The sequence below is a fragment of the Falco punctatus genome, assembly GCF_963210335.1.
Source record: "Falco punctatus genome assembly, chromosome: 12".
NCBI lineage: Eukaryota > Metazoa > Chordata > Aves > Falconiformes > Falconidae > Falco > Falco punctatus.
The window spans coordinates 26748904-26773399 of NC_137592.1; the positions used below are offsets into that span (position 1 = coordinate 26748904).

Sequence of the window (24496 nt, forward strand, 5' to 3'; positions counted from 1 at the left end):
GCGGGCGGGCGGTGCTGTGCTGACCGCATTGCCCTGGCGCTCCGTGGCCCTGGACCTGGTGCCAGGAGCTGTTGGTGGTTGTATTCATGCAGAACTCTGAAGGCCTGGGCTGTTCCTCAGGGAATATCAGGCCCCTGTGGTACAGGGTCGTCTTGCTCAGATGTTTGAGAGCCTCTGGATGCTGGGAGGATGCAGCTGCTGGAATGGCTGGAAGGGGTCACTTGTGTGATGGCTGCAGAACCTGCACTGCAGAATTTGAGCTTTTATTGTTCCGCTCGTTCGAAGGAAGGCAGAAGGTGAAAGGCAACCAGGTTTTTGTGGTGGGGCAGAGCACGGTGATCCCAGTATAAATCCGTGTGTTGTCCTAAGTCTGAGTCTGTGGCCAGCCTGGAACAAGGAGCGATCAGCCCTGTTTACCTCAGGGCTGTTTAAAAAATGTCAGTGCTGTCTCTTGGCTTACTGCTGGGAGGAGTAGCTGTTACTTCAGCATTTTGGTATTTCACGGCCACATTGTTGGCCACAAGGTGGATGGTGGGCTGGGCAACCAGGGACACGTGTCTGCTGCCGAGCCTGAGCAGGTACTCATCAACTTGGACTGTGAAGGCCCAGCAGGGGACTGGTGGGATCACCTTGCTTGCACCAATATTGAGTCTGGTCCCAGTGCTCCTGCGTGTGATGGGCCATCTTACCCAGTTTCCATGGGCACCCCAGACCTTCCCAATAGGAGCTGCATAGTCACTGGGCAGTGTATCAATGGAGAAAGCCACGCTTTCAAAATGCAGCCGAAAACATAATAAGCAGTGCGGGATGGAGCTGTGCCTGGGGAGGGGGCCAGGGGCTCTTCTGCTTCACACCTTGCAGTGGCTGCAACATAAAGCACATCCCCAGAGCTGCTCGGAGCAGGAGCCGCCTGCTGCAGCGACCTTGCAAACACCCTGGCCAGCCGACTGCACCCAGCTGGTATTTGAAATCTCATTAGGAAAGTGCTCCCAGTCGAGGGGCTTTAACTCGTCAGAGTGATATTTGTGTTGTTCCTGCTGGGTTGGTGAGAGCGTGGTTCTCCAGCATCTGGACCTGGTTGGGCACCGGAGGGACCTTCCCCTCTTGGCAGCAACAGCCGGGCGGGAGCTGCGCTGCTGAAGTGCCTCAGGGTTTGCCTCAAAATCAAACAAACACGTTCCCAGCTCTGTGCCAGCAGTGCTGGGGATGCTGCCAGTGCCCGTGGGCGCAGCCTCGGCTGGTGCCACCATCGCTCTGCTCCCGGGGCCTGCCCTCCTTGTGCCGGTGCACCTGGGCTGCCTGGACCATGTGTGAGCATCTCATGTGTGGTGCCTTAGTCCTGACAGCTCAACACCACACCGGTTTTGTTTGCAACAGCTGTAGAGAGCAGCAAGGCCACACCATGAAGTATAATCATTTTTTTATTAGAACAATTTCCTGGGGAGCACTTTTTTTTCTTTTTTTTTTTTTCTCCCCCCTCTTTTTTTTCCTTCTGTAATGTTGCTTCAGGTTTTAAGAGGGGAAGGAAAATAATAGTCTCGAGAAAAATAGATTGACGGGATCCTGTCATATAACACTGGAACAAAGTGGCATTCAATGAAATTAGAAGGTGACAAATTCAAAACGGATCAGAGGAAGTATTTTTATCTGATGTGTCCAGGCTGAGGAGCTCGCCCTGCTGCAGGAGACAGCAACGGCCAGCAATGTGGTGGGTTTTGGAAAGGGCTGGTGGGTGTTTGGATGGACAGTGTGGATGCTGAGACACTGAAGTCAAGAGAGGGCACCTTGTATTAATTGGGTAGAAATGCTAAACTTTCAGGCAAATATGACCTCTGATCATTGCAGGCTGGGATCTGAAGTGGCATGGGTTACTTTGGCACTTGGTAGGACTTCAGGAGCGGATCTGAACTTCACCAGGTCAAACCAGTGGTGTGGAGAAGGTCATGCAGGGAGCCTGCAGCAGCACCAAGATACAAGCACAGGTCCCCTGGGTGCCAGCCAAGGGCCACCCTTCCTCTCGCAGCCAGGCTCTGGCTTTCAGAGGTGCTCTCCGCGTGAACAAGGTGAGCAGGGCTTGGCCACGGATACTCTGGACTTGCCTCTGGTGAGAAATCGTAATTGCGAGGGTCAAGAAACCTGGGTTTTATACCTCTGCTTCAATGTTATAAAAATAAATCTCTTTGGAGATATTCATAAAAGTTAATGGAAGTCTTGAATAGAGCTTTTTTTGCCTCCTACCAACCTAATAAAATGTATTGCTTTTTCTCCCAAGTATTTTTATATTAGCAGGCGGTGGCTGCTGCTGGAGGAGAACCGTTCTCGTGCTATAAAATGACTCCAGATGGAGACCCTCTGGCCGGCCACTGACTTCAGGCCCAAGCAAAGCTGAAATGTAATGCTTGCCCTGATGGTCACCATCCTTGGCCAGGAAATACAGAATGTGTTTGGCTCGAGGAACAGCAGTGTTCTCCCCTTACAAAGTCTGATTTATTGCGTGTCTGTTAAAACAATAGTTTTGGAATAATTTTTAGATTTGCTTTAAGAAAAAGGAAGAAAATGAAGATGAATGAAATGGGACTGGTGCTCTGGTCTTGACAGCTGTAGCACAGAAATCAGTCCCTGCAGACTTGGTGCTAAAAGTCACACTGAATGTCTGGATCCAGTGTTCCTGGGAGATCATTTTTCCATCTGCTTGGGAAAGTCACCACCGCTCTCTCCCAACAGCTGATGCAGGGATGCAGCCAAAGCTTCCTCCTGAGCTGAGCTGGCCAGGGCTGTGGGTGCCTGCCACCATGGCGACCAAATGCCATCAAAAAAATTAAGAATATAAAACTTGAGTGGCACCCACTGTGCAGGGAAGGAAAAGAAACCTTTTCCCTGTGTGCAAGGGTGCATCACTGCTGCAGGGCAAGGGGCTGAGCAAGCCCGGGGAGGGGCTCAGCCCTGCTCAGGATATCTCTGCAGAGCATCTGATGCCTGAACGAGCTGCTGCAGTGCCAGGAGGGCATCCAGGCTGGAAAGACAATACCTCTGCCAGGATACGTAGCAGCAGTAAGGGAATAAGGATTTTCTGTGCTTTAGTGCTGACATGGTTCATGATTTACCTATCACAGTCTTAAATCGAAACAAAGAAATTCCTGGCTGTGGTGAAGCAGCAAACAGATGCTGCTTCTTGTTCCTCCTGCTCTGGAGAAGGCAAGGGAAGTTATCCGTTAGCTGATCTGAGCTCAGGGTATAGCACAAAGGATCCTTGCCTCATCCCCCGCTTCTGCTCTTGCAGAAAACCCACCCTTTCTCACCTGTTTGTGCACGTTGTGTGTTTTCTTTGGAAATGACCTGCAAACACAATTTTGATTCTCTTTTTCTATAGTCTGCCAGGTTTTTTGCACTTCTGTAAGTGACCCACACTTAAACAGCCTGCCCTGGCTGCAGTACCATTGCTCTGCACACGTGTGCGGGCGCTGCGATTGCTGCTGGACTGTTGGTCTTTTGATGGTGCGTGGCTTGAAGATGAAGCCTCAATGAGCCGGCACCGCTGGCTCCGCGTGGGTTTCCCTCTCCTGCAGCAGCTCAGCCTGGCAGGGGACCTTGGCATCGTTGCGCTGTGTGGGGCTATGTGCACACGTAGGAGATTCACAGGAGGGATTTTCTAGGCTTTTCTTTCCCGGTGAGTGATCTGTAAACACGCTGTCAAAGCCAAGTATTTGATTTTTCTGTCGTCCTCGTGGCCACGTGCTGAGGATCAACTGTGTGCCGTGGGGTTTACGCCCTTCAGAAAACCAGGAGATTTTAAGGAGGTGAATTGTAATCCATTGTTGGATACCGGTTCTGTTAGGTTTCCTTCTCTGCCGAAAACAGCCGACAGGAAAGTACTTACAGGAGCAGATGTGACTTGTGACGTAAATGTTACTTCTGGTTTAGTTTTTATTTTAAAAAAGTAATCCAGTGGGGTGATTCCAAAGCAACAGTCAACTGGTATGTGAGACATGTGGGCCTGTGGTGGTCGTTGCAAGCTTTTCCTTGACTCAGTCAGGTCCAGGGACAATTGCCAATACCTTACAAGTCATCTTTTCAAATGGAATTAGCAAGTAAGACAAATTTTCGGAGCAGCTTCAGTATATGTAACCTGCCTAACTGCCTGCGTGAACCCCACTGCTCTGCCTGTCAACTTACTGGTGTCTCTGTCCTGAGCAAGATACTGAAGTATTTCTTGTAATGGTTTTGGAGTAATAAATCAGTAAGTATTTTGCATCTCATGTTTTTCTTAAGGACAAGTGAATTCCATAGTCTAAAGTCTGGAAATCAAGCTGGATCAAACTATTTAGGTCTTTTAAATCACCTCAGTTTCAGGATATCGTATAATTTCTTCTGAATCAATGCAGCTGTAACAGTGTAAGTGTTTGTCACCTTTCCAGATGCACACTTGCCCAGGTTTTTTGTAAGGATGAGCACAGTGAGATGTCACACTCGATGTCCCTGTGTGCCCATGCAGAGGCCAGCAGTCCAGCTGACTGCTGGCACCTTGGCACAGCCCCTCCCCCGAGCGGTCTGCTGTCAGTGGGTCACTCTGGGGCTTCGAACCATCTCCCCAGGCAGCTGCAGCTTGTGTCTTCCTGCACCAACAGCTGGATGCGTCCCTGAGCTTCCTCGGTGCCAAGGCAGCAGCGTCTTGGTGCTGTCCTGGGAGGCTCTGAGAGCAGTAACCACAGCTGCTGGAGCCCCAGAAGCTGGGTGCTGAGGATGCTCCTCTCTTTATGCACAAGGCTTCGGTTCTTCCCAAACTCACCTGGCAGCATCTTCCCAAAGCTCATGTGTCAGCTGGGAAACAGCTGCACAGGCTATCACCGACCGGAGGACCAGCAGCTGGTGGCAGAGCCGGCAGTAATGGGCACACATCTCACGTGGGGGCTCGTATCACTGCGTGTCCTGGGGACGGGGGGGAGAGCATGCCCGCTGCTCACCTCGCTGCTGCCCGGCGCCGCAGGGTCCCTCTCCCTGCCCACCGCCCCAGAGCACCGCATCCAGAGACAGGAGAAATAGTAGCGGACATTATGCTGTCTCATGAAATAGGGCACTTGGAAGCTTAATTTATTTCATGCCCTTCACTGGCAAAGGTTCTGCTTTCATGTTCTGGAGGGGTGGCCAAGGGAAGGAGGTTGGCAGCCACAGCTGGCAGGGGCAGCCACCAGCACGCTGCAGCTCCAAGTGGCACCTGTTTATACGAGGGTTGACTTCATCTCGCGTGAAGTTATTCATACGCTCTTATTTCTGGCCAGAAAAACGTTCTTCCAAAATGTGCCCTGCCTCATTAACAGTCCCCACCCAGGGACCTCCTTTCAACCTCGCCAAGCTTCCCAGCACCTCGCCGCAGGGACCGGTTGGGGACACAATAGCTCCGGCATGTTTATTTCATTTCACTTTTCCTCTCCACTTGGCCGGCAGCCAGCAGAGATGTTCTTTGCAAAGATAATAGTTTCAACTTAATCATTCACCTCTTATGTGTCTAAAAGAAGTTAAGGAGACTGGAAGTTTCCAAGAAAAATAAATGAACAGAACTCATTTGAGGGGGCCTCTTTAAGGCTGTTTTATTAAAAAAAAAAAAAAAAAAAAAAAAAGGAGAAGCAGCAAGCTGTTCCGGTACATCACCCATGCCCTATTTATTTTTTAAATGTGTGTTTAAATTTGGAGGGACAGTCACAAATAGAAGGATTTTGAAGTGTTTCTCTTTGCAAAGGGATTTGCAGCATGTTTGGAGAGATGCCTCCAGCTTGAAGTTCTAGTTGTGTTTCTTCTGGGGGTTGTAGAGCTGGATCTGGACCTTGGGGGACTCCTTCGTAGGCCTGCGTGTGGGTGACAGGCAAAAACTGAGCCATTTATTTGGGTTGGTTTGTTTGTTTTTAAGGGGACTGTGGTTCTGTCTGGTTCCTTTTGTCACACCCCAGAGGTCCGATGTTTCAGAAAGCTGGAGGACCCCGTCCCTTAATGATGCATCCCACTGTGTTGCCTGGAGTTAAGCAGCCACTGTCACCAATTTCTTTTGGAAATAAGGCCTTTGTTTAAGGCATAGAAAAAAACATCTTCCTTCCACCTGGCCTGGCTGAGGGACAGTGATTAAACCCTCGTCTTTCTCACTCACATATCTTGTCCACAGAGCTGCTGAGAAACCTTGTGTCCTTGGGAACTGTTGATAAAAATGAAAGGTTTCTCTTTCAACAGTGTTTAACATGCACGGACACTTCCCAGTTTTACTGAAAACCTGAAAAATGGGATGTTTTTGGTGAAGAAGCAAGAGAAATCCCTGCTCGCTTGTAGCTGGGGGTGGATGAAGACACCAGCAGTAAGCCTGAAGCTGAGGAATGAGCTCCTAAACAGGCCGGCTGCAGCGGAATTCAGGCTTTCATCTGACCCTCAGACCAACAGCAGCGTTACAGTCGACCCAAGTCACAGGAACGTGCCCTGGGAGAAACGGCTGCTGGCTGGGAAGGCTGGGAGGACCCTGGGCTCAGGGCAGGCAGCCCGGCACGGGGGCTGCTCGGCTCCCCGCTCGGCTTTCCTGGCTCTCTGGAGCAAGGTGGGGGGTGGCTTCTCCCCAGCATCTCCAAGAGGAGAGATGGCTCCTGCCACTGCTGTCGTTTCAGCCAGAGGTGGGAGAGGCAGAGCCTGCCGCTGCACAGCCGCGGTGAGAGCAGCCTGCAATCCACAGCAGGGATCTACTGTAAGCCAGTTGAACTGGTAAGGTGGACAGATCCCTTTTCCACCGCGGTGTCTCTGTGTTCTGCCCTACCTTCAAAGAAGCTTCTTTCTGGAAAAGAGTGAAATACCACAATCCCTTCCTCCCTTTTCATTGCCCTGGCTCTGTCCTCCCAGCTGTGTCTTTGCGGTGCTGCCCTTTGCCCGTGCATGCGTATGTGAACATATATGTACTTAGCACCCTCTCCCCACAGCTGCGGAGGGTCTCTGCCCGATCACACCTTTGGCAAGCGGGCTTTCTTGTGGGTACAGACTGGAGGACTCACTTAAATCTCCATAAAACAGTGGAAAAGGAATAAAGTTGTAACTGTCATCACCTATTCAGAAAAATTCCTACAGCACAGACACCCATTTTCCAGCCTTTGGTGACTAGGGGGGAAAATTATCTTGCCAGGTGGAGTGTGATTTTTAAGTTCTCTTCAGCACATGAAGGGCTGAATTTAGCAAGTTTGGAGTGAGATGGAAGCGAAACATCCCTCTTTCTCCTCCCCCTCTTCTTCCCCTGGGCAAGCAGCACCCTTCTGGGTAGAGGACACATCTTCACAGACGTGTTAATTTTCGTAAGGCCATGATGAGGCTCCGGACTAGCCGCGTGTTTCCCTTCCCCCTCACCAAGTGCTCCAGTAACCACATTACCCAAGCCAAGCACTTTCTGCATGACTCAGATATTTTTTTTTTTAAGAACTATAATCCAATGGACGTTTTCCTCACTGATACCACTGGGACTAGAAGGTCTTTTTTTTCCCACCAACCTTAAAAACATGCTGATACACTGCAATTTTTTTTTTCCTTTTCAATATTTTGTTGTTATTTAAACAGCACCAAGTCCCACAGCACCAAAGGATGGGATGTCTCCTGCACTTTTCTCCCTTCCTCAACAGCTAAGGGGAAAAAAAAAAAGGTAATTATCCATAAAAGAAAACATTGGACCATCCCTGATGGCTGGGCTGAACTGGGGGTGCTGGGGGTGCAGGATGGGGCCATGGTACAGATGGTACAGGTCCCCATCTCCTGTAGCTGAACCACCCCCACCCTGAAGTGCCACTGTGAGATGGGGGAACCAAGGATTAGCATCACACCACCACCACCATCCTGACGACGGGTCACGCTGGACACAGCCTGTGCTCCCCTTAGACCTGTAGCGTGCGACTGAGCCTGAGCACGTGTCAGCCAATGCCGGGTGAAGAGTGGAAGATGCCTGAGGGAAGGCAAAGGCAGTGACCTGCAGTCCCTCTGCAATCCAGGACCTCAGCCCTGTATCCAAACAAAAGCGCCGAGGGGATGAATAGATTGAACCACAGGGCAGTGCACTCCCATACAGAGGTGTCTGAAGCCAAGGAGAGGGGTTTTACAAGGGCTGGCACCAGTTTTGGTTGCAACATAAGGCAGCACGTACAACTCACATGACCTGCTGCGCTGGAGACGTCGCTCTGTGGTGGGTGCCCAGGCGGGCACACGCTCATGGCTGCTCGCAGCAGGGATGGGGTGACCTGGCCCTGAGCTTACCCTGAAGCCACATGTGGAGTCAATGTGGATTTTCTCATGTGAATCTTGACAAGTTCAAATGAACAGGTTTGGGGCCACAGTTCCCATCTGACGTTGACTGCTTGACGTGATTATTCAACCCTGAATTCCTTCAATTGACAGCCGCGCTATTTCCAGTCTCTTAGTCAGCATATACCACTCCGCTTCCCAGTCTGATGAGACCTGGATTTTCCCACACTCCCCCTTAAATGGAAACACATTGTTCATCTTCATTTTATTTATTTATTTGGTACAAAAAACCAAGATACTGCTATAACTTTGAAGTGCTGGCTCTACAATGGTTGGTTCCTTTTTGGAGCAATGGGTTTTCCTAAAAGCCACTCTCAGCAAGATCCTTATCAAACTTTCCTTAGCGGGAGACAATGAACATTTCACAGCATGAAGAGAAAAAAAAATAAAAAGGTTGGTGAGAAGACAAATGCTCTATGTGAAGAGAGACCAGGGTACAGATGAGCTCCCCTGGCCTTGTAAACACAGATTATTTTCTGTCTAATCTACAACTTTGGAACGTTTCACTAGTTGAGTCAGCTCCAGAGTTTATTGAGGGGTGAAAACAGGGACCTGAGCATCATCTGGACACTTCCACCTGGGACCCATAAACCTCAGCCCGATGGTCCAAACACCAAAGGCCTCCCTGCCTGCAGCTGCCAGCGGTGGCAGTTAGGATGGAGTCTGGGGGCACACATGCCTCTGCAAGCTGCTGGGGGTGACCTTCCGCGACAGGTCACATCGGGACCAGTTTGTTCCTTATGGGCTGTGAAACCAGTGGGTGACCTGTGTGGTGGCACCGCACTTTCCTGCGGCTTGGGGTGGTGGGGAAAGAAAGAGACCTAGGAAATCTCCCAGAGAAGCCCAGTTACCAGATCCCATGGGGAAGGGGCAGCATCTTCTCCCACAGACCACCCAAAACCTCTCCTGTGTCAGGCAGGTGCCAAAGGATGCTCTGAGCAGGGACAGCCTGGGGTCAGCTTCAGACCTGACCTTTCCTAAAAATGCCTGCAGCACTGGACAGTGGATCTGGGAGATGAGCAAGGACGGGAAGGGGTCATCCCCACCCAGGACCTGCCAAATTCGAGCCGTGCCTGCCAGCCCAGCTCACAGGAGCCTCCGTGGGGGCAGGCACTGGGGTGGCTGGTGCTTTGGGTCTATCCAGGGGCTCGGGTGGTGGTCTTGCTGGGGGCGATCACCGCTTTGCTCTGGCTAAGCTGAAGCAGCTCCGTGCCGGCGGGTGGCAGCTTGGTGTGTCTCGGCTGGCGTCTTCCATGTTTGGGTTTTTGTTTTTTTCTTTTAGCCTAATTGTATTTTTAATTATTTGGCGGATGGTTGCGAGCCAAGAGTATGCAATCAGTGGATGTTTGCGGGTTAAAATAGAAGTAAACACTAGGTTGTATAAACACAAGAGCGCTCTGGTTTATTGCCCAGGGATAGCGCCGGCATTGTTGTGTGAATCCTCGGCTGAAGGCTTTGAAGATTGCTGGCTCTATTTATTTTTCTAAAGATGGCTAACTTTGTTCTATTTGCTCAGCTTCTTACAGGCTTGAGTAGACAAGAGGTAAAGTGCGGTAAAGGTGGGTCTGGCTCCAAAGGGGCCTGGAGGGAAAATGTGTTTTTGGATTCTGATCTCATCCAAAAAATGTCCCACATTTCAATACCCTTAGATAGCTTACATGTTGGAAATGCCAAGGAACCGGAAACTTTCGCTCCAAAATCAACTCTACTTTCATTAATAATTATTTTAAGACGGCGTTCAGAGAACAAAACAGTACTATATGGACCAGAAAGAGCCCCATGGGGAATTCAGCTCGAGCTCAGCCCACCATCCCCACTCTGGCACTGAACGTCAAGGATTAGTGTCCTGAGATGCAGGCGAGGTGTTCGGGCGAGGTGACAGCCAAGGGGGGAAGGAGAGCTGCCCTGTGAGTGGTGACAGTGACAGCAGAGCCTGGCCCCCGCCGGGGGAAGGTGGCTGGTGGGATGGCAGGGCTGTGCACCAGGGGCTGGGGGTGGGCTCAGCCTGGCTCAGAAGACCCCTGGCACGCACAAAGGCAGTCCAGGGAGCACGTGTCCTCCTGATTTCTTCAGCTGGTGGGGATGTGGGCTTGACCCCATTCTACAGATGGGAAAACCCAGCCACAGAACGTGAAGATGCCCATTTTATTGACAAACATGGGACTCGACTTTTTCCTTTTGGCCTGACCTGGGATCATCCCTCGCCTCGTTTTCCTGTCGTAAAGTCACCATCCCTGCCTGTAATCTGCATCTACAAGTCCCGTGGATCATTACAAATAGTATTAGATTTATCACTTCTGTACATAACGCGCCAATCCTGGCAGCACATTTTGAAAGCACAACAGCAACAAGAAGCATATGTTCTGAGACTCAAGTTAGTGGGATTTTTTTTTTTCTGCCAAGGACAATAATTTTTTTCCTTTTTTTTTTTTTTTTTTTCAAAATAAACATCACGCTGGAATGTGCTGCAGCAAATGGCTTGGGCTCTATTATATTTCATGCAGCTTTCTAAACAATTTTCAACCCTGCTGGCCCGGTGTCAAACAGAAGGCAACCAACAATAGCAAAATCCCATTAAAGCTGAGAAGGTTCCTTCCTGAGGTGAACACGGCCAGAAATAGTAATCTTGGCTCTCTTTTCAGTTTGGCATTGGGGACTAATAATGCCTGTTCTCCTAATGGAAATTATCTAATTTCATCCAAGTGCAGCTCCAGAGAGAGCTAGGCTGACGCACAAACAGTCAATATAACAACATTCTTCTTGAAGAGCTGAACAATGGGGCTTTGGTGGGACCGTGATTAACAACGTCAAACTAAGAACAAACAGAAGGTGTAAAAATAGGCATCTGAGGAGTTGACACAACGGACTATTTTTCATCTGTAAGGCCAGAGGAGAATAGCTTGTTAAATTGTATGCTTGGAGCACTTCATCAGATGTTGTGTGGAAGGACAAAAAAAAATAATAATATCCCATTTCCCATCTGGGTCTGAGTGTACTAAGGAACTGCACATGCCGTATTAATATAAATCACGCTAGGAGTCTAATTCCCATTAGCATTAAAGAACCATTTTTCAATGAAATACTCTTGCAACAGGAACACCTAACGGGAAATAATGATGTTTGCTTCATTTAAAGAGAATAGTAAAACACAGTGTGGAGATGGAGAAGGTAGAGAACCGTTTCTTCTCTCCAGCGCTACGGGTTTTTGCATCTGTTGTAAGATATCCCCTCTCCTGCGCAGCAGGGACGTATCCGGCCACGGTGCAGACGCCCCCGGAGGTGGTAGGGAATGGGGATGGGGGCAAAGGGCTGCTCTGCAAAATTGGAGCATCACTACAAAACGCTGCTGCCCTGTTTCCCACAGGCCTCCATGGCTGCTTGGGCTGGGCAAGGGAAGGGGTCCAGCCTCCCTCCACCCGCCCCTGCTTCCTCCCCAGTGCAGCCTTACATCTGGAGAGTGCTGAAATGGCTTCAGGCCACCTCCACCCCCTTACCCGCACGGTCCAACCTCACCCTGGAACTCCTTGTCGTCCACCTAAAAATAGCGCTACCCAAAACCAAATTGCAGCCCCAGCCGTTATTTATCACATCTCGAGAAAAAGCGTCGCTCCCCACACTTCCCTTTGGTGCTGAAGCCACAGCTGGACTCACAGCATGCCCGGTACATTAAAAAAGAAGCGGCATTAGAAGTAGGTAACGCCACCGCATAGCTCATTAGGTCTGGTGCCTTGCCTGCTCTCCCCGGGGGCTCTGGCTTTGGTATGTCCCTGTGAGGAGCCACATGTGCCCACAGTGTACGCTCGCCCCAGCTGTGTGTGGGCACACGCCGGCTCCCGACCCTCAGCATCACCTTGGCTTGACACCGAGGGATTTACTCTCCTTCCCTGGCTTAAGTGCTACAGCTCCCTCCTAGTTCTTAATGAAAGGAAGGTCTAGCCTTGAAATGCTAGAGAAAATTTCCACCTCTGGTTAACCAGGTATGTTTTTTTTTAATTTTTGCAAAATCTTGAGTAGCCATTTACTCACTGTTATTTTTAGAGCGTGAGAGAGGAGCTCTGTGTTTTTATAAAATCCCTAGATGCGTGCCTGGGCGATGGGATTTTGTGCAGGACACAACACAGTTACCCTGCCTCCGTGTTGTGGCTGATGGCATCCAGGAATGACCCCGCGCTCCCCCTCGCTCATCCCACAGGCCACCCCCTGCTCAGGGTCTGCCAGAATTGTGTCGTTTTCTTGTTCTCCTTCCTCCTAACGACAATAAAACTGATGAAACCTATGGAAAGAGCTAGTAATGAATGAAAAGTGCACCAGAAGTAATACAACACTGTGTTGCCCTCAGTCTTTGCTTTCACACCCAGTTAGTCCCCAGCTTTAGCACAAACTTTCCCAGCACCTTTCTCTGTGTGAAAGTCCCGGTCCCCCCTCCCCACGCCAGCCCTAGGCTCAGCCCCCTCCCTGCATCAGCTGACCCCTTGTTCACCCTCCCTTTTGCCCCCAGTCCTTTCCAACCAGGTAGGATCCCTCTCACAGCTCTCAAAACACCCAAGATGTGACACAGACTCCTGGCAAGGAAAATTTCTCACCTCCAGGCTCCGGCACGCAGCAGCATCCCATAGAAAGGAAAGCAGCATGGCGCGATGGTGAGTCCATGCCTCCTGCCTGCGGGCGCTGCTGCTGCCTGGGTCTGCCAGACACCTGGGCCATGTTCAGCATCCGACGGGTGCCCAGAGCACCCGTTGGGGGTCCTAGGGAGGAAATCTGTGAAAGATTCAGAGGACAGAAGGGAGAAGCCCTGTGGCTGAGCTCATCCTCAGCGGTCCCAGTGGTGAAGCACCAAGACTGAATTTGACCCGGGAGAGTTGTTGTTGTTGTTGTTGTTGAGGATTTCATTGTTAGCTTGCACTAGAGGGTGCTGCTTCGTTAGTGTTGGGGAAAGGGAGCAGTAATGAGACCGTCTTCGATGTCTTTATTCCTTGCAAAAGTGAGGCTGAGGCTTTGTGTTGAGATTTGTGTTACCGTTCAGCGTGGCCTCAAAATGAAACAGATTGCTTAGCTGGGAAAATGAGAATGTCTTGGCTTGGAAAGGAGTTTATACATCTGGGGGGCGAGGGTAAACATTTGGGTTAGACCCAGTGACAAATGAAAGGAAAAACTAGTCAGCCTTGCCTTTTTTCTCTCCGTTTCACAATTCCAGGATGAATGGATGCCTCAAGGAGCTGAGAAATTAGGAAAAAAGCTGAGGACAGGACAGTGAAGGCAGACATGGGAGATAATGAACCTTTGGGATTCACTGCTGCAGGACAGATAATCAAAATCTCATGATAAAGTTTTCTAGAAGAAGTAAAAGCAAAATACATTTTATGACCACTACAGCCTTTTGGCTAAGATAAAGGTAACCAGATCCCAGGCATCGAGATACAAAATGATGTGTTAGACGTATCAGTAGGAAATTACTTCCCCTGTGTGCTGTGTTGCTCCATTGACTGTGCCTCCTTTGTTTTTGTTTCCATTTGCCAAAGGCGTGGAGGAATGGCTATTGCTGTAGGCAGCATCCCAGACCCGCAGCGGGGAAGGGGATACCTTACACCACGCTGCTCAGCTCCGAGAGCATCTCCTCACCTTCCCGGGTATTTCACAGGGAGGGGACCTGGGTCTTCCAAGGCCTGGCACAGGGAAGCCGTGAGCTGCCCGCGGGGCTGAGAAGTGATGGCTGGGCTTCATCTACGGCAGATTCAGTCCTGGTGTGGGAGGCAGGTCCGCAGGGTGTGATGTATGTGCTGTATAATCTGGCATGCTTGCTTATGGGACTGTAAAACTTCCCTGGCTGGCACTTGCATTTGGCATCCACCAGAAAGCACCTCTCTTGGGCAAAAACGGTTAAAATGAGATGTTTTTTTAAGGGCTCTGATGGCATTATTCTGCTGGGATTCTATATATGCTAATAGTAAGGAAGGAGCTGGTTTTAAAGCTGGACTGATGTGTACCTACTGCATTTAAGTCCACTTAGAACATGAAAGGAGGGTTGGAAGAAAAACAGTACTGTTCTCAAATCCAGATGAATTTTACAGAGTAATTTTCTTCTAGAAACCTGACTTCCTTCAGGGGTTGATTTTGCCTTTCACATGACTGCATTCTGATAGCTTTATTTCCAGCTTCCCCACATTTTTGACCACTGTTGGCAAGAAGGAGGAAACTGTTTCTTACTAAAACTTTTATTAGGCAGTTATTAGTATTTCCTTCTTCAATAATGAACAGCTTTTCTGCACTGTGACTTCGATGTGCTGCTGCTGGAGGGTGGGCCTAAAGCATTAGCCTGGTTTTGTGGAAATAGATGGGGTTGCTCTAACAAGATCATAGGGGTAGTGACCCACTATAGGAATAGAAAATCCCTCCTTCAGTTTCCATCTGTACTTGCACCTAAATATGCAACTTGAACCAAGTTACACTGAGCCTGTCCTCAACAGAGCAGTTTGCCTCAGTTAAAGAGCTGCCCCTTTGGGTCTCAGCTGAAAACAGGTGTAATTATACTCGCCTGTTGGATTTAGGAAATAACCTGTGGCTGATCTTTCTGTCGAATCGCCATCATTTTATGCGACGATGCTTGTTTTCAGTCACTGCCGACTGTGCAAACTAAATCTGGAGCGTGCATACAAATGCTTCTCTCATCGGCGGCTGCACATTAGAGCAGTGGGTCAGCACTTCTGCACATCACCTTTAATCAGCTACTGGGGGTTAATTGCAGACCAGCTCTCTGCAGCCCTCTCTGTTGGTGTGGTCCGAAGAATCGCAACTAGCCTGCAACTAGCCCGCGATAACTCCGTCTGCAAGCAGATTACAGTCTGACCGCAGTGTAAAAGTGGAGTAACCTGTGAAGTCAGTGATGCTGATGGAAATGAAAGCAAACTCGGGGTCGTTCCAGGTGAGAAGGACCCATATAGACTGCAGAAAGCAGTTCCAAGAGGCAGCACTTTAATTAATGGGTGACTGTCCTGTCACACCCCCTCCCCAAATATGTGTTTTCCCCAGCTCTCTCACCCTGGCTGGCCACATGATAAAAAAGTTGCTTTGGGGAACTATGACAGCAGAAAAGCTTTTCTTACTGGCAGAGTTAATTTTCCGCAGTTTGACATTCCTGGGGACAGGAGCAGCCAGGCAAGGATGGAGCAAGTGTGGGAGACTTGGCACTTCAACCTCGAGCACCTTAAACCTTTACAGCGTTGCAGGCTCACAGTGCCTGGCTCCCGGCACAGCACCAGATGCCTAAAAATGGGCTTCACAAAAGCCAGGACAGCAGGCAGGACCTGCCTGCTCTAACTCGTAGGAAACCCCGAGGAAGGGACCGTCCTGACCCTTCCGCTCCTCAGAACGCAGCCTGCGTTCCCGGGGCTGTGCAGAGGCACTTCTTTCCAACTGCTATTTATTACCCTGACCCTTCTTTAAGATTTATGTATCTGCAGCTTTTCTTGTGGGCAAAAAAAAAAAAAAAAAAAAAAAGGAAAAAGAAAGGAAGGAAAGGTCACCCCTTTCTCTTGTAAACATGGCTGTAGAAAGGTGCGGTGTCCTCCCACATCCCAGATCTCCCAGCCAGGCACTCAGGGACAGAGAGGAGTCCGTGTTTTCAGGTCCCCTCTGAAGGGACTTGAGGGACTACACAGCATTTGAAGGAATGCAAAAAGTCCACTTGAAACCCGTCAGCTTCACGTGATCTGATGCGTTTCATCAGACCAGCAGTTGAAAGAAAGACACGGAGTGCCCATGTGCAAGTGTGAGGACCAGGCTCCAGCTCAGGGGCTGCCATGCTGTCCCTGGAGCTGGGTGCCTTGGGGTTTCATCCGCTCCAACATATGGACTTATATCCAGTGGGACCTTTTCTGCCTTATCACACGGACAATTCTTGGGACTGCTCATGTGCAGAAAACCCCATGGAGCTTTCAGACATCTACAATATACACATTTCAGAGATATTTTTGTGTCAGAGTCATTTTAGCATGCTGCATGGACTCAGTTCTCATCAAGGATACCTGCTTGTGCATCCCAAGACCTCCCTGTGATGCAAAGCTGCAGGTGATCAGGATCAGGTGATTCCCTCTAAAAGCACACTCTGACCCAGACTCCAATCCTGGTGCAAATGCACCTGCAGGAGACTTGAAATCCCACCGTACCGCATGGAAACCGGGATGCTGCCTGTTTTCAAGCACCTTCCACTCACACTCGGCAGATGACATAACACGAGTGGTTATTCACTGACACAAGTATTCGACTAAGTAACGCGTGCAACAATAGAAAGGAAACGTCGAGTTGCTGCCCCACTTCGTCACTGCATTCACTTGCGGTGGCGGGCAGGTCCCGCCTGCCGCGCCGGGGCTGCTGTGCAGCCTTGCAGGTACCGAGCCCGCATCCAGCCGCGGCCCCAGTGCTGGGGCGGGGGGGCACCGGCAGCAGCCGCCAGCCCCCCCCCACACCCGCCAGTCTGCAAAACGCTCCTGCCCACCCTGCACGCTTTGGGCGGCTGGAGCAGTGTTTGGGTTTGGGGTTTTTTTGCTCTTGGCTCGCAAAATTTGCTTGCTGCCTGCTGGCACGGGGGCGGGGGGAGTTGGGGGGGGCAGGCAGGTCCCGGGGGTGCCGGGCGTGGGGGGGCCGTGTCGGCAGGTGGCGACAGAGAACGGGCTTTGGGGCGGGCCGGGCGCTCGGCGCAGCGCGGCCGCGGGCGGGCCGGGCCGGGGCGGGACCCCGGCGGCGGGCGGGGGGCGGCAGCCAGCCCAGTAACGCCACCCCAGCAAACCGCCTCCCCGAAGGGCTTGCCACGAGGTGTAAATGGTTGCTTTTAAAAGGACTGCTAGGGAGAGAGAGTAGGAATTGTAAAAAATATTTGCCTTGTGCTTTTATATATTGCAGATGTATGTGCGGCTATACAGATAGAGGTATGAGCAACGCCTACAGGAGCCTGAGAGCCGCCGGGCAGGGCGGAGGCGGGGGGCACCCCGCAGCAGCCTGGGCAGGCTCGGAGGGGCGCCCGTGGCTCCCCGCCCCCCCGGCAGGGAGCGCGGCCGGGCCGCCCAGCGCTGCTTGCAGCCAAGGGAAGGCCCCGACCCCCGCGGGGGCCGTGCGGCGGGGCGACAGTCCCCGTCGGGGTCCGGCACCGCTCGGGGCTGGCAGCCGCGGGGAGGCGGTCGGGGGGCTCCGGCTGGCCCGGCAGGGTCGACGGGCTCGGCCTGCTCAGCACGGGGAGCTCGGAGGGGCTGGGGCGGCCGAAGAAGCGGCCCGTCCCCCCGGTGGGGCGCGGGCGGGCAGGGCCCGGCCCTTTCCGGGATGCTCCCGGCCGGCTGCCCGCCGGCGGGGCCGCCGAGCTACAGCGCCTCGGGGTTAGCGCTGCTATTTTCCCCTCGTAAGACTCGTATAATTTTTTTTCCACCTCCTTTGTCGGCCTCGGGGAAGGGAAAAAAAAAAAGGGGGTCCTTCGAGACTTCATTCCTCAAAAAAAAAAAGAAAAAAAAGGCATCGCTCCCGCCTGCACAGTTCATTCGCCGCCTCCTCGAGTCCCTCGGAAAGCAAGATTAAAGGGGAAAGTCGCAGCTGTATATTTATGTTTTCATTGCTAGAAGGGAATTGATTTCCTTGCATTTATTTTTGTAGTTGCAATACACAAGGGCGGATTTGCGTCACCAAAGCAACTTGCTGGTCGAGATAAAGTTGCACAAATATTGAAAAGGGAAGTGCTCGCGCTCATTATGAAGTTTTTCTCCGGAAGAAATAAGGATTTCTGCTGTATCCTAAAATACTAAAGCCGCTTCTATTTTGGGACAAATCTCGCAGGCACATCCGCTCATTTAGTCCGAGTTGGAACCTCTCAAAAAACAGGAGATGACCTGGACTGCAGCGAGCCCCGGGTTTCCTGCAGCCTTCTCCCTCCTTGCGCGGGGAGGAGGGGTGGCCGCTCCCCCGGCCAGCGCGGCCGCGCAGCCCTGCTCCTCCCCGGCCGCCGAGGAGGAAGGTGCGCGGGCAGGGAGGCCTGCGGGGGCCTTTGGGACAGCCCTGTCCCCCGGGAGAGGCCCGGGGGGGGGAAGGCAGGTGCGCCTCGGTGCGCCGGCGGGGGATGCGCAGGGGCGCAGCGCAGCGCGGCCGGGCGCGGAGCGAGCGGGCCCCGGGGAGGCACCTGCCCCCCGGCTCGGGGTCCCCCACTGCCTCGTCCTCCCCAGGCCCTGCCCGGGGGGCAAGTGCTTTGCTGCGACGGGTTCAGTGTTCCCTTTGGTGGCATTTCGGTCGCCGCGGGGGGACAGCGCGGAAGGAGCGCTTCTCTGCGCGCCAAGCACCGGGACCAGCGCGCTCCCGGGCACCGGCAGCGCCGGGGCAGCGCAGCTGTGGCCGTGCCCCGGCTTGGGGCTGCCCGGGGACCCCGCAAACGGGCGCTGCCCTCCGGTGCTGCTCACCGCCGGGCGCCGCACGGCAGCGAGGCGAGCGGATCTCTGAAATAAGCTCCTAAAATAATAACAACCATTAAAATAATAATAATAATAATAATAATAGCCAACACAAAACGCCGTGGTGTGGTTTTCCTCCCTGGCGAGCAGCCCCGGTGCCGGTGGCAGTGCCGGGGCGGGCTCGGGAGGCGGCGGGCGGGCGGCTTCGTTGCGAGGGGGAAACGCGGGGGAAACTGGAGTCGTTCGATCCGGTTTGAGAGCAAGAGGCTGGCTCTCGGGTCATAAATAAAGGGCCGGGGGATGCAAGGAAAAGGGGCTTTCCGCTGTCGAAGCAGGAAAAGTTCAAACCTAACCAAGCCTTTCTCTCGCCGCCGTCGGTTTCGAGACGCGCTGCGGCAAGCCAGCCCGTCTTTATTTTTCGGTTTCGTCTCGTTAATAAAAACCGAAGCGAAGCGGTGCCTGGCTTGTCCGGGGGAACCAGCCTCACCTTTGCCCCTGCGCGGGATTATGGCTGAGGACCGCGTTCCCCTTGCTCGCAGGTGTTTTCAATATTCGCACAGGAGCTACGTCTTCATACCTGGCGAAAGAAAAATACTTTGCCTTTCTGGCGGTTCCCCGACAACCTTCAGAAGTCGGGAAGCTATTTAAAAATATATTATTTTTTAAAAAACAAAATCAAAGCCAACCTGCAATCGTCCGACCCGCGAGCCTGCTCAAAACGGCAGCGACTCGTTTACGTATATCAAAACAAAATTTAAATACACGTGTTTATTAATTAAACGTGGTTTTTCAGTCAGGTCGGGACAAATGTGGGTGTTAGAGGGGAGAAAAACAGGGCAAAAGACGCTTTGATAAATCTGTCCCTGAACTACTGCAGTGAATAGATTGTGTTCTTAAAAAAATGGGGGTAATTCGGTTGTCAAAGGTTTGTAAAATGCAAACTAGTTAATTTGAAATTGGTGTGGAAGCAGATGCAGCCACCAGGCTGGAGAACACGGTAAAAATCTATAAAATTACACTATCGACAAAATAAAATTAATTAGTCGCTGCTAATACAAGATCCAACGTGCCCTGGGCCCAGAAAAACTCAGAGCTCTCATCAATACGTATGTTGCGTGCATGGAAGAAAAAGAAAAGATGATTTTCTTCCAGGCTATCCAAGGCTCATTTATCCGGGAAGGAAACACATTTCCTTGGGAATAATTTCTAAGAGGGCGACCCTGCTTGCAACGGCCAAGAATTTTCTTGCGCGTTTCTTTCAAACGCTTGGAAACACCGGCGGCAAGCGCAGTGAGGTGTTTTGGTGTTGTTTGTTTTTTTTTTTGGGGGGGGGGGGTAAAAGTCGAGGGGGGAATTTAAGGAGGTGGGGGGAGGTGGGTACCTTGTGGGGCACATCGGGTGGGCCCGGGTCGCGGGTACGGGCCACCGCGCCGCCAGCGCGCAAAATTGCGCGCTGGCGGCGCGGTGGCCCGTACCCGCGACCCGGCCCTTGCGTGGGCGTGTCGGCGGGCGGTGCATCCCGGCCCCGCGGATCGTGGATTGGGCGTAGGGAGGGAGCGAGGGCTGCTCCGGAGCCGGGAGTGTCGCTGCCAGAGAAAGTTTTGGGGAGGGGTGGATATTTTTTTTTCCCCCAGTACGAGGAAAGGGGGTTTGGTTTGGGTTTGTTTTGCTTGCGCCGCTCCGCTCCTCGCCCGCTCGCTCTTTCTCGCCGTGGGTTTCTGGGGACTTTTTCCTTTTTTTTTATTATTTTTTTCTTTTTTTTTGTTGGTGGCGGTTGGGTTTACCCCCTTCTTGCCCATCCGGCAAGTGCTCCGCCAGCCGCCTCTCGCCCCGCCATCCCTCCCCATGCGCCCGGGGCAGCGGGCAGCCCCGCGGCGCGCACCCGGGAGCTGAGCAGCGGCAGCGGCGCGTCCCCTCCCCGGGCAGGATGTACACGGCCGGGCTGGCTCCTTTCTACGCCTCCAACTTCAGCTTGTGGTCAGCAGCGTATTGCTCGGCATCGGGGCCGGCAGCCGGCGGCTGCTTCCCTCTGGACGCCGCGGCGGCGAAGAAGCCGTCTTTCTGCATCGCCGACATCCTCCACGCCGGCGGCGAGGCGGCGGGAGGACCCGCCGACAGCCTGCCCGGAGGTCCCGGCACCGGGATGCCGGCGGCGCTGGGAGCCGTCCACCACGGCGCTCCCTTCCACGCCGCCGCCTCGCCGCTCCGGCCCACGCCCGTCGTGGCCCCCGACGCCCCCGCCGCCGCCTTCCCGCCGCGCCTCTCGCCGCTCTCCGCCGCCTACCACTCCCACCACCACCGCCCCCCGCAGCACCGGTCCCCCGCGGCGGCGGCGGCGGCGGCTGCGGGCGGCGGAGGCGCCCCGGCCCCCGCCCGGCTGCCGGGCGGCCATACGCACGGCTCGGCGCCGGCGCCCGCCAGCAAGGACCTGAAATTCGGCATCGACCGCATTTTATCGGCGGAGTTTGACCCCAAAGTCAAGGAAGGCAACACGCTGAGAGGTAGAGAACGTGGCTTGCCCGCTTTGCGCGCTCTTGGGGCTCTCTGATTTCTGCTGTCGGTGCTGGTAGCGAGTAGAACCGCGGTGTGAACGCTGTCCCAGCTAGCCGGGAGAAAGAGTTACTCACCAAAGCCTTAGAAAGCCGAGTCTCTTAACAGCGCTCCCTAAAACAGCCCCCCCGGCCCCGAGCAGGGCAGCAGCCCGCGGCACAGGACTTGCGCCGCTGGGGAAAATAGCGATAGCGTAAAAATAGCGAGAGAAACGGCCCCCGCGTCCCAGAGCGGGCCGCGGCTCTGTGCGCCGAGGGCGCAGCCCGTTTGAAAGGCGTTCGCTGCAAGCCATCTCCCCCCGCGGCGTATAAACACCCTCACCAAGGGAGCGAATCCAGCGGGGATGCCCGACGGCCGGGGCGCGGCCGCCTCCCCCGAGCAGAGCCCTGGGGCGAGGAGGCGATGCCGGGTGTCGTCTCGTCCCGTCCTCCCGCCCAGCCCCTCCGGCCGGGGACCTGCTTCCCCCCGGCCCCGTCGCCCGGAACGGACCGCGGTGTAACAGAGCTCTCCTTGTTCCTGTGCTCACAGATCTGACCTCCTTATTAACTACCAGCCGCCAAACTGGGGTTCATCTCCCCAACTTGCAGCCTTCCGCCGGCCAGTTCTTCGCGTCTCTAGAGCCCATTAACGAGGCCTCTGCTATCCTGGGTCCCTTAAACACAAACCCAAGGAGCTCAGTTCAGCACCAGTTTCAAGACACTTTTCCAGGTACATCTCGTCCCTCGTCGACCCTCCCGTGGCGCAGGGCCCTCCGTCCCGGAGCAGCCCCCCCGGCCCCGGCGCTCTCCTCCCGGAGGGGCTCGCCAGACTCTTTTGAAAGGCCAGGGCGTACGTTTTCTAGCGAGGCTCAGATTTTGGGCGAAAGTCGGGCTGCGAGGGGGGGGAAGGAAGAGCCGGCTAGGGCCTGACCCAGAGGACCGTCCCGTCTAGGTCAAAAATAAAAGCTGGGCCCTGAGAGCAGGGGCGGGCGGGGGGCGAGGAAAGGACGCGGGGGCCGAGCGGCTCCATCCCTGCCCCCAGGAGGCACGGGCTGGCGGGGCGGGCAGGCAACGGGCCCGGGCCTTCCCCGCACGCCGCCGGTATTTCCATCGATTTAAGGCTCCCTTTCAGGCATCGGTATTAATAACGCCGTCTCCCTCTCTCTCCCTCCCCCCCCCCCCCCCCCCCCCCCAGGTCCATATGCAGTTTTAACCAAGGACACGCTGCCCCAGACGTACAAGAGGAAACGCTCCTGGTCCAGGGCTGTTTTTTCCAACCTGCAGAGGAAAGGTTTAGAAAAACGGTTCGAAATCCAGAAATATGTCACCAAACCGGACAGAAAGCAACTGGCGGCGATGCTGGGGCTGACAGATGCTCAAGTAAGAACGGCTTCGGGTTTATTTCAAATCTTACTTCCAGTTCGGAGGCGTACGGCCGGGGGGGGGGGGGGGAGTGGGGGGGGGGGGGTGGGCTGCGAAGCCTTTTCACTTCCTTAACCTCCGCCGGGGCTGGCTGAGGAGCGGCACCTCGGCCCGGCCGCCGCCTGCGCGCAGGTTCTCCGGCGTTCCGCGGCCCGGCGCGGAGCTTTCGCCTTCGTTTGGGCCAGCGCGGAGCAGCCCGAGCAGGGCCGGGGCGGATCAGCTGCGTGCGCTTTGCTGAAGTGCAACTCGCTGTAGGAGGCAGTTTAGGTCAAAGGAAGTAGAAAAGAAGACACTATTTTTAATGTCCCTCATTTTTTCTTCTATTCTGTTTTTTTTGGTTTGTTTTTTTTTTTTTTCTAAATCTCTCCCCGCGTTGTGAAATCCTTAGTTCTGGGGAAGTGAAAATTCTTCTTCAAACGGAATCATTAAACGCCACTCTGTAATGATTCCACTATTGAGGGCCCGCAGCGCACAGAATTGTATAACGCTGTGGTTTCTTGAGCAAGATTTGGTTTCCTGGAAGAAGAAGCAGAAGGGAGGGGGGGGGGGGGGGAGAAAGAAAACGGCGGGGGGAAGGGGGTGTGCGTTTGGTATTTAAACACACAACCTAGAAGAAGAAAAAAATTAAAAGCCACCTTGGTCGCGGTGTGGGCAGGGGGAGGTGAGGCCGGAGCCTCCTTTTCTCCCCGCGCTGCGCGTCCCCGGCGGAAGGCGGTGCGGTGCGCGGTGCGGTACGCGGTGCGGTGCGCGGTGGGGGCCGTGCCGCCCGTCTGAGGGCGGCGCGGCCGCAGGTGAAGGTGTGGTTCCAGAACCGGCGGATGAAGTGGCGGCACTCCAAGGAGGCGCAGGCTCAGAAGGACAAGGAGCCGCCGCCGGAGCCGGAGGCCCAACGAGCCGCCGCACCGCCCGCCGCTGCCGGGGAGCCCGAGCACAGCCCCAGCCGCTCCGAGGGCGACAGCGACAGCAGCGACGCCGAATCCCTCGACATGGCCCCCAGCGACACGGAACGGACTGAGGGCGCCGAGCGGAGCCTGCAAGCCGCCGGGCTCGGCAAGCCCTCCGCCAGCACCGGCCTCCCCTCGCCGCCGCCCGCCGCCGCCGCCGCCAGCCCCGAGCCGCGGAGCGGCCTATAGACGGGGCGGCCCCGCGCCCGGGACCTGCGCGCTAATTTATCTCCCTTCCTCGGCCCCGGGAGCGCGGCGGGGCCGGCCCGGCACCGGCCCGGGGCGAGGGGCCGGGGCCGCGGGCGGAGCGGGGAGCCCCGGCTCCGGGATGGCTGTGCGTGAGGCGGCCGCCTGCCGCTCCACGCTGCTCGCAGGAGAGCGGGATTTCTCTTTTTTTTTTTTTTAATTTTTATTTTTAATTTTATTTTGTTCTCCATTTCCCGCCCCTTGTCCTCTCCAGGAAAACCTGAGCGAGGGACTTTGAGACCTTGCTCCGAAATCCCTCTCTCCCCTCCCCGCCCCCCCAACAATTTACAATGTGAAGTATTTTGCCAACGTCCTCATCGGTTGCAACGTGTTGCTTCGAATAATCTGGCCAAGAAATACTGCACTGACAAAATATATAAATATATATCTATCTATCTCCTGTAAATAAAATGTTTGCTATGGTTTGTAACCACGTCAGTCTGTTGACCAGGGCCGAGGGCTGGTGAGGCTGCCCCAGCTGCCCTCGCCCCGCTCACAGGCAGCCACTGTCTCTCCTCGCCTCGAAAAGCCTCCCGAGGCAGCCTCCTCCTTTTTTTTTTTTTTTTTTTTCTTTCCCCCTTCCTTTTCTAATGGAGGCGATGACAACGACCGGATTTGATTACGCAAAATTGTG

General features: G+C 53.8%; 1 protein-coding gene across 2 annotated transcripts; it reads left to right on the forward strand.

Annotated features, from left to right (window-relative positions):
• The first annotated feature begins 20171 nt into the window (after positions 1 to 20171).
• HLX (H2.0 like homeobox) lies at positions 20172 to 24292 on the forward strand. Of its 2 annotated transcripts, XM_080408694.1 has the most exons (4): positions 20177 to 21223; positions 21801 to 21980; positions 22446 to 22630; positions 23464 to 24292. In XM_080408694.1, the coding sequence occupies exons 1-4, from the start codon at positions 20650 to 20652 to the stop codon at positions 23803 to 23805; spliced, it is 1281 nt and encodes a 426-aa protein (XP_080264820.1). In that variant the 5' UTR covers positions 20177 to 20649; the 3' UTR covers positions 23806 to 24292. The 2 variants fall into 2 exon arrangements, with proteins under 2 accessions (XP_080264821.1, XP_080264820.1); XM_080408695.1 differs by lacking the exon at positions 21801 to 21980 and having other exon boundaries at positions 20172 to 21223.
• Positions 24293 to 24496: the final 204 nt, after the last annotated feature.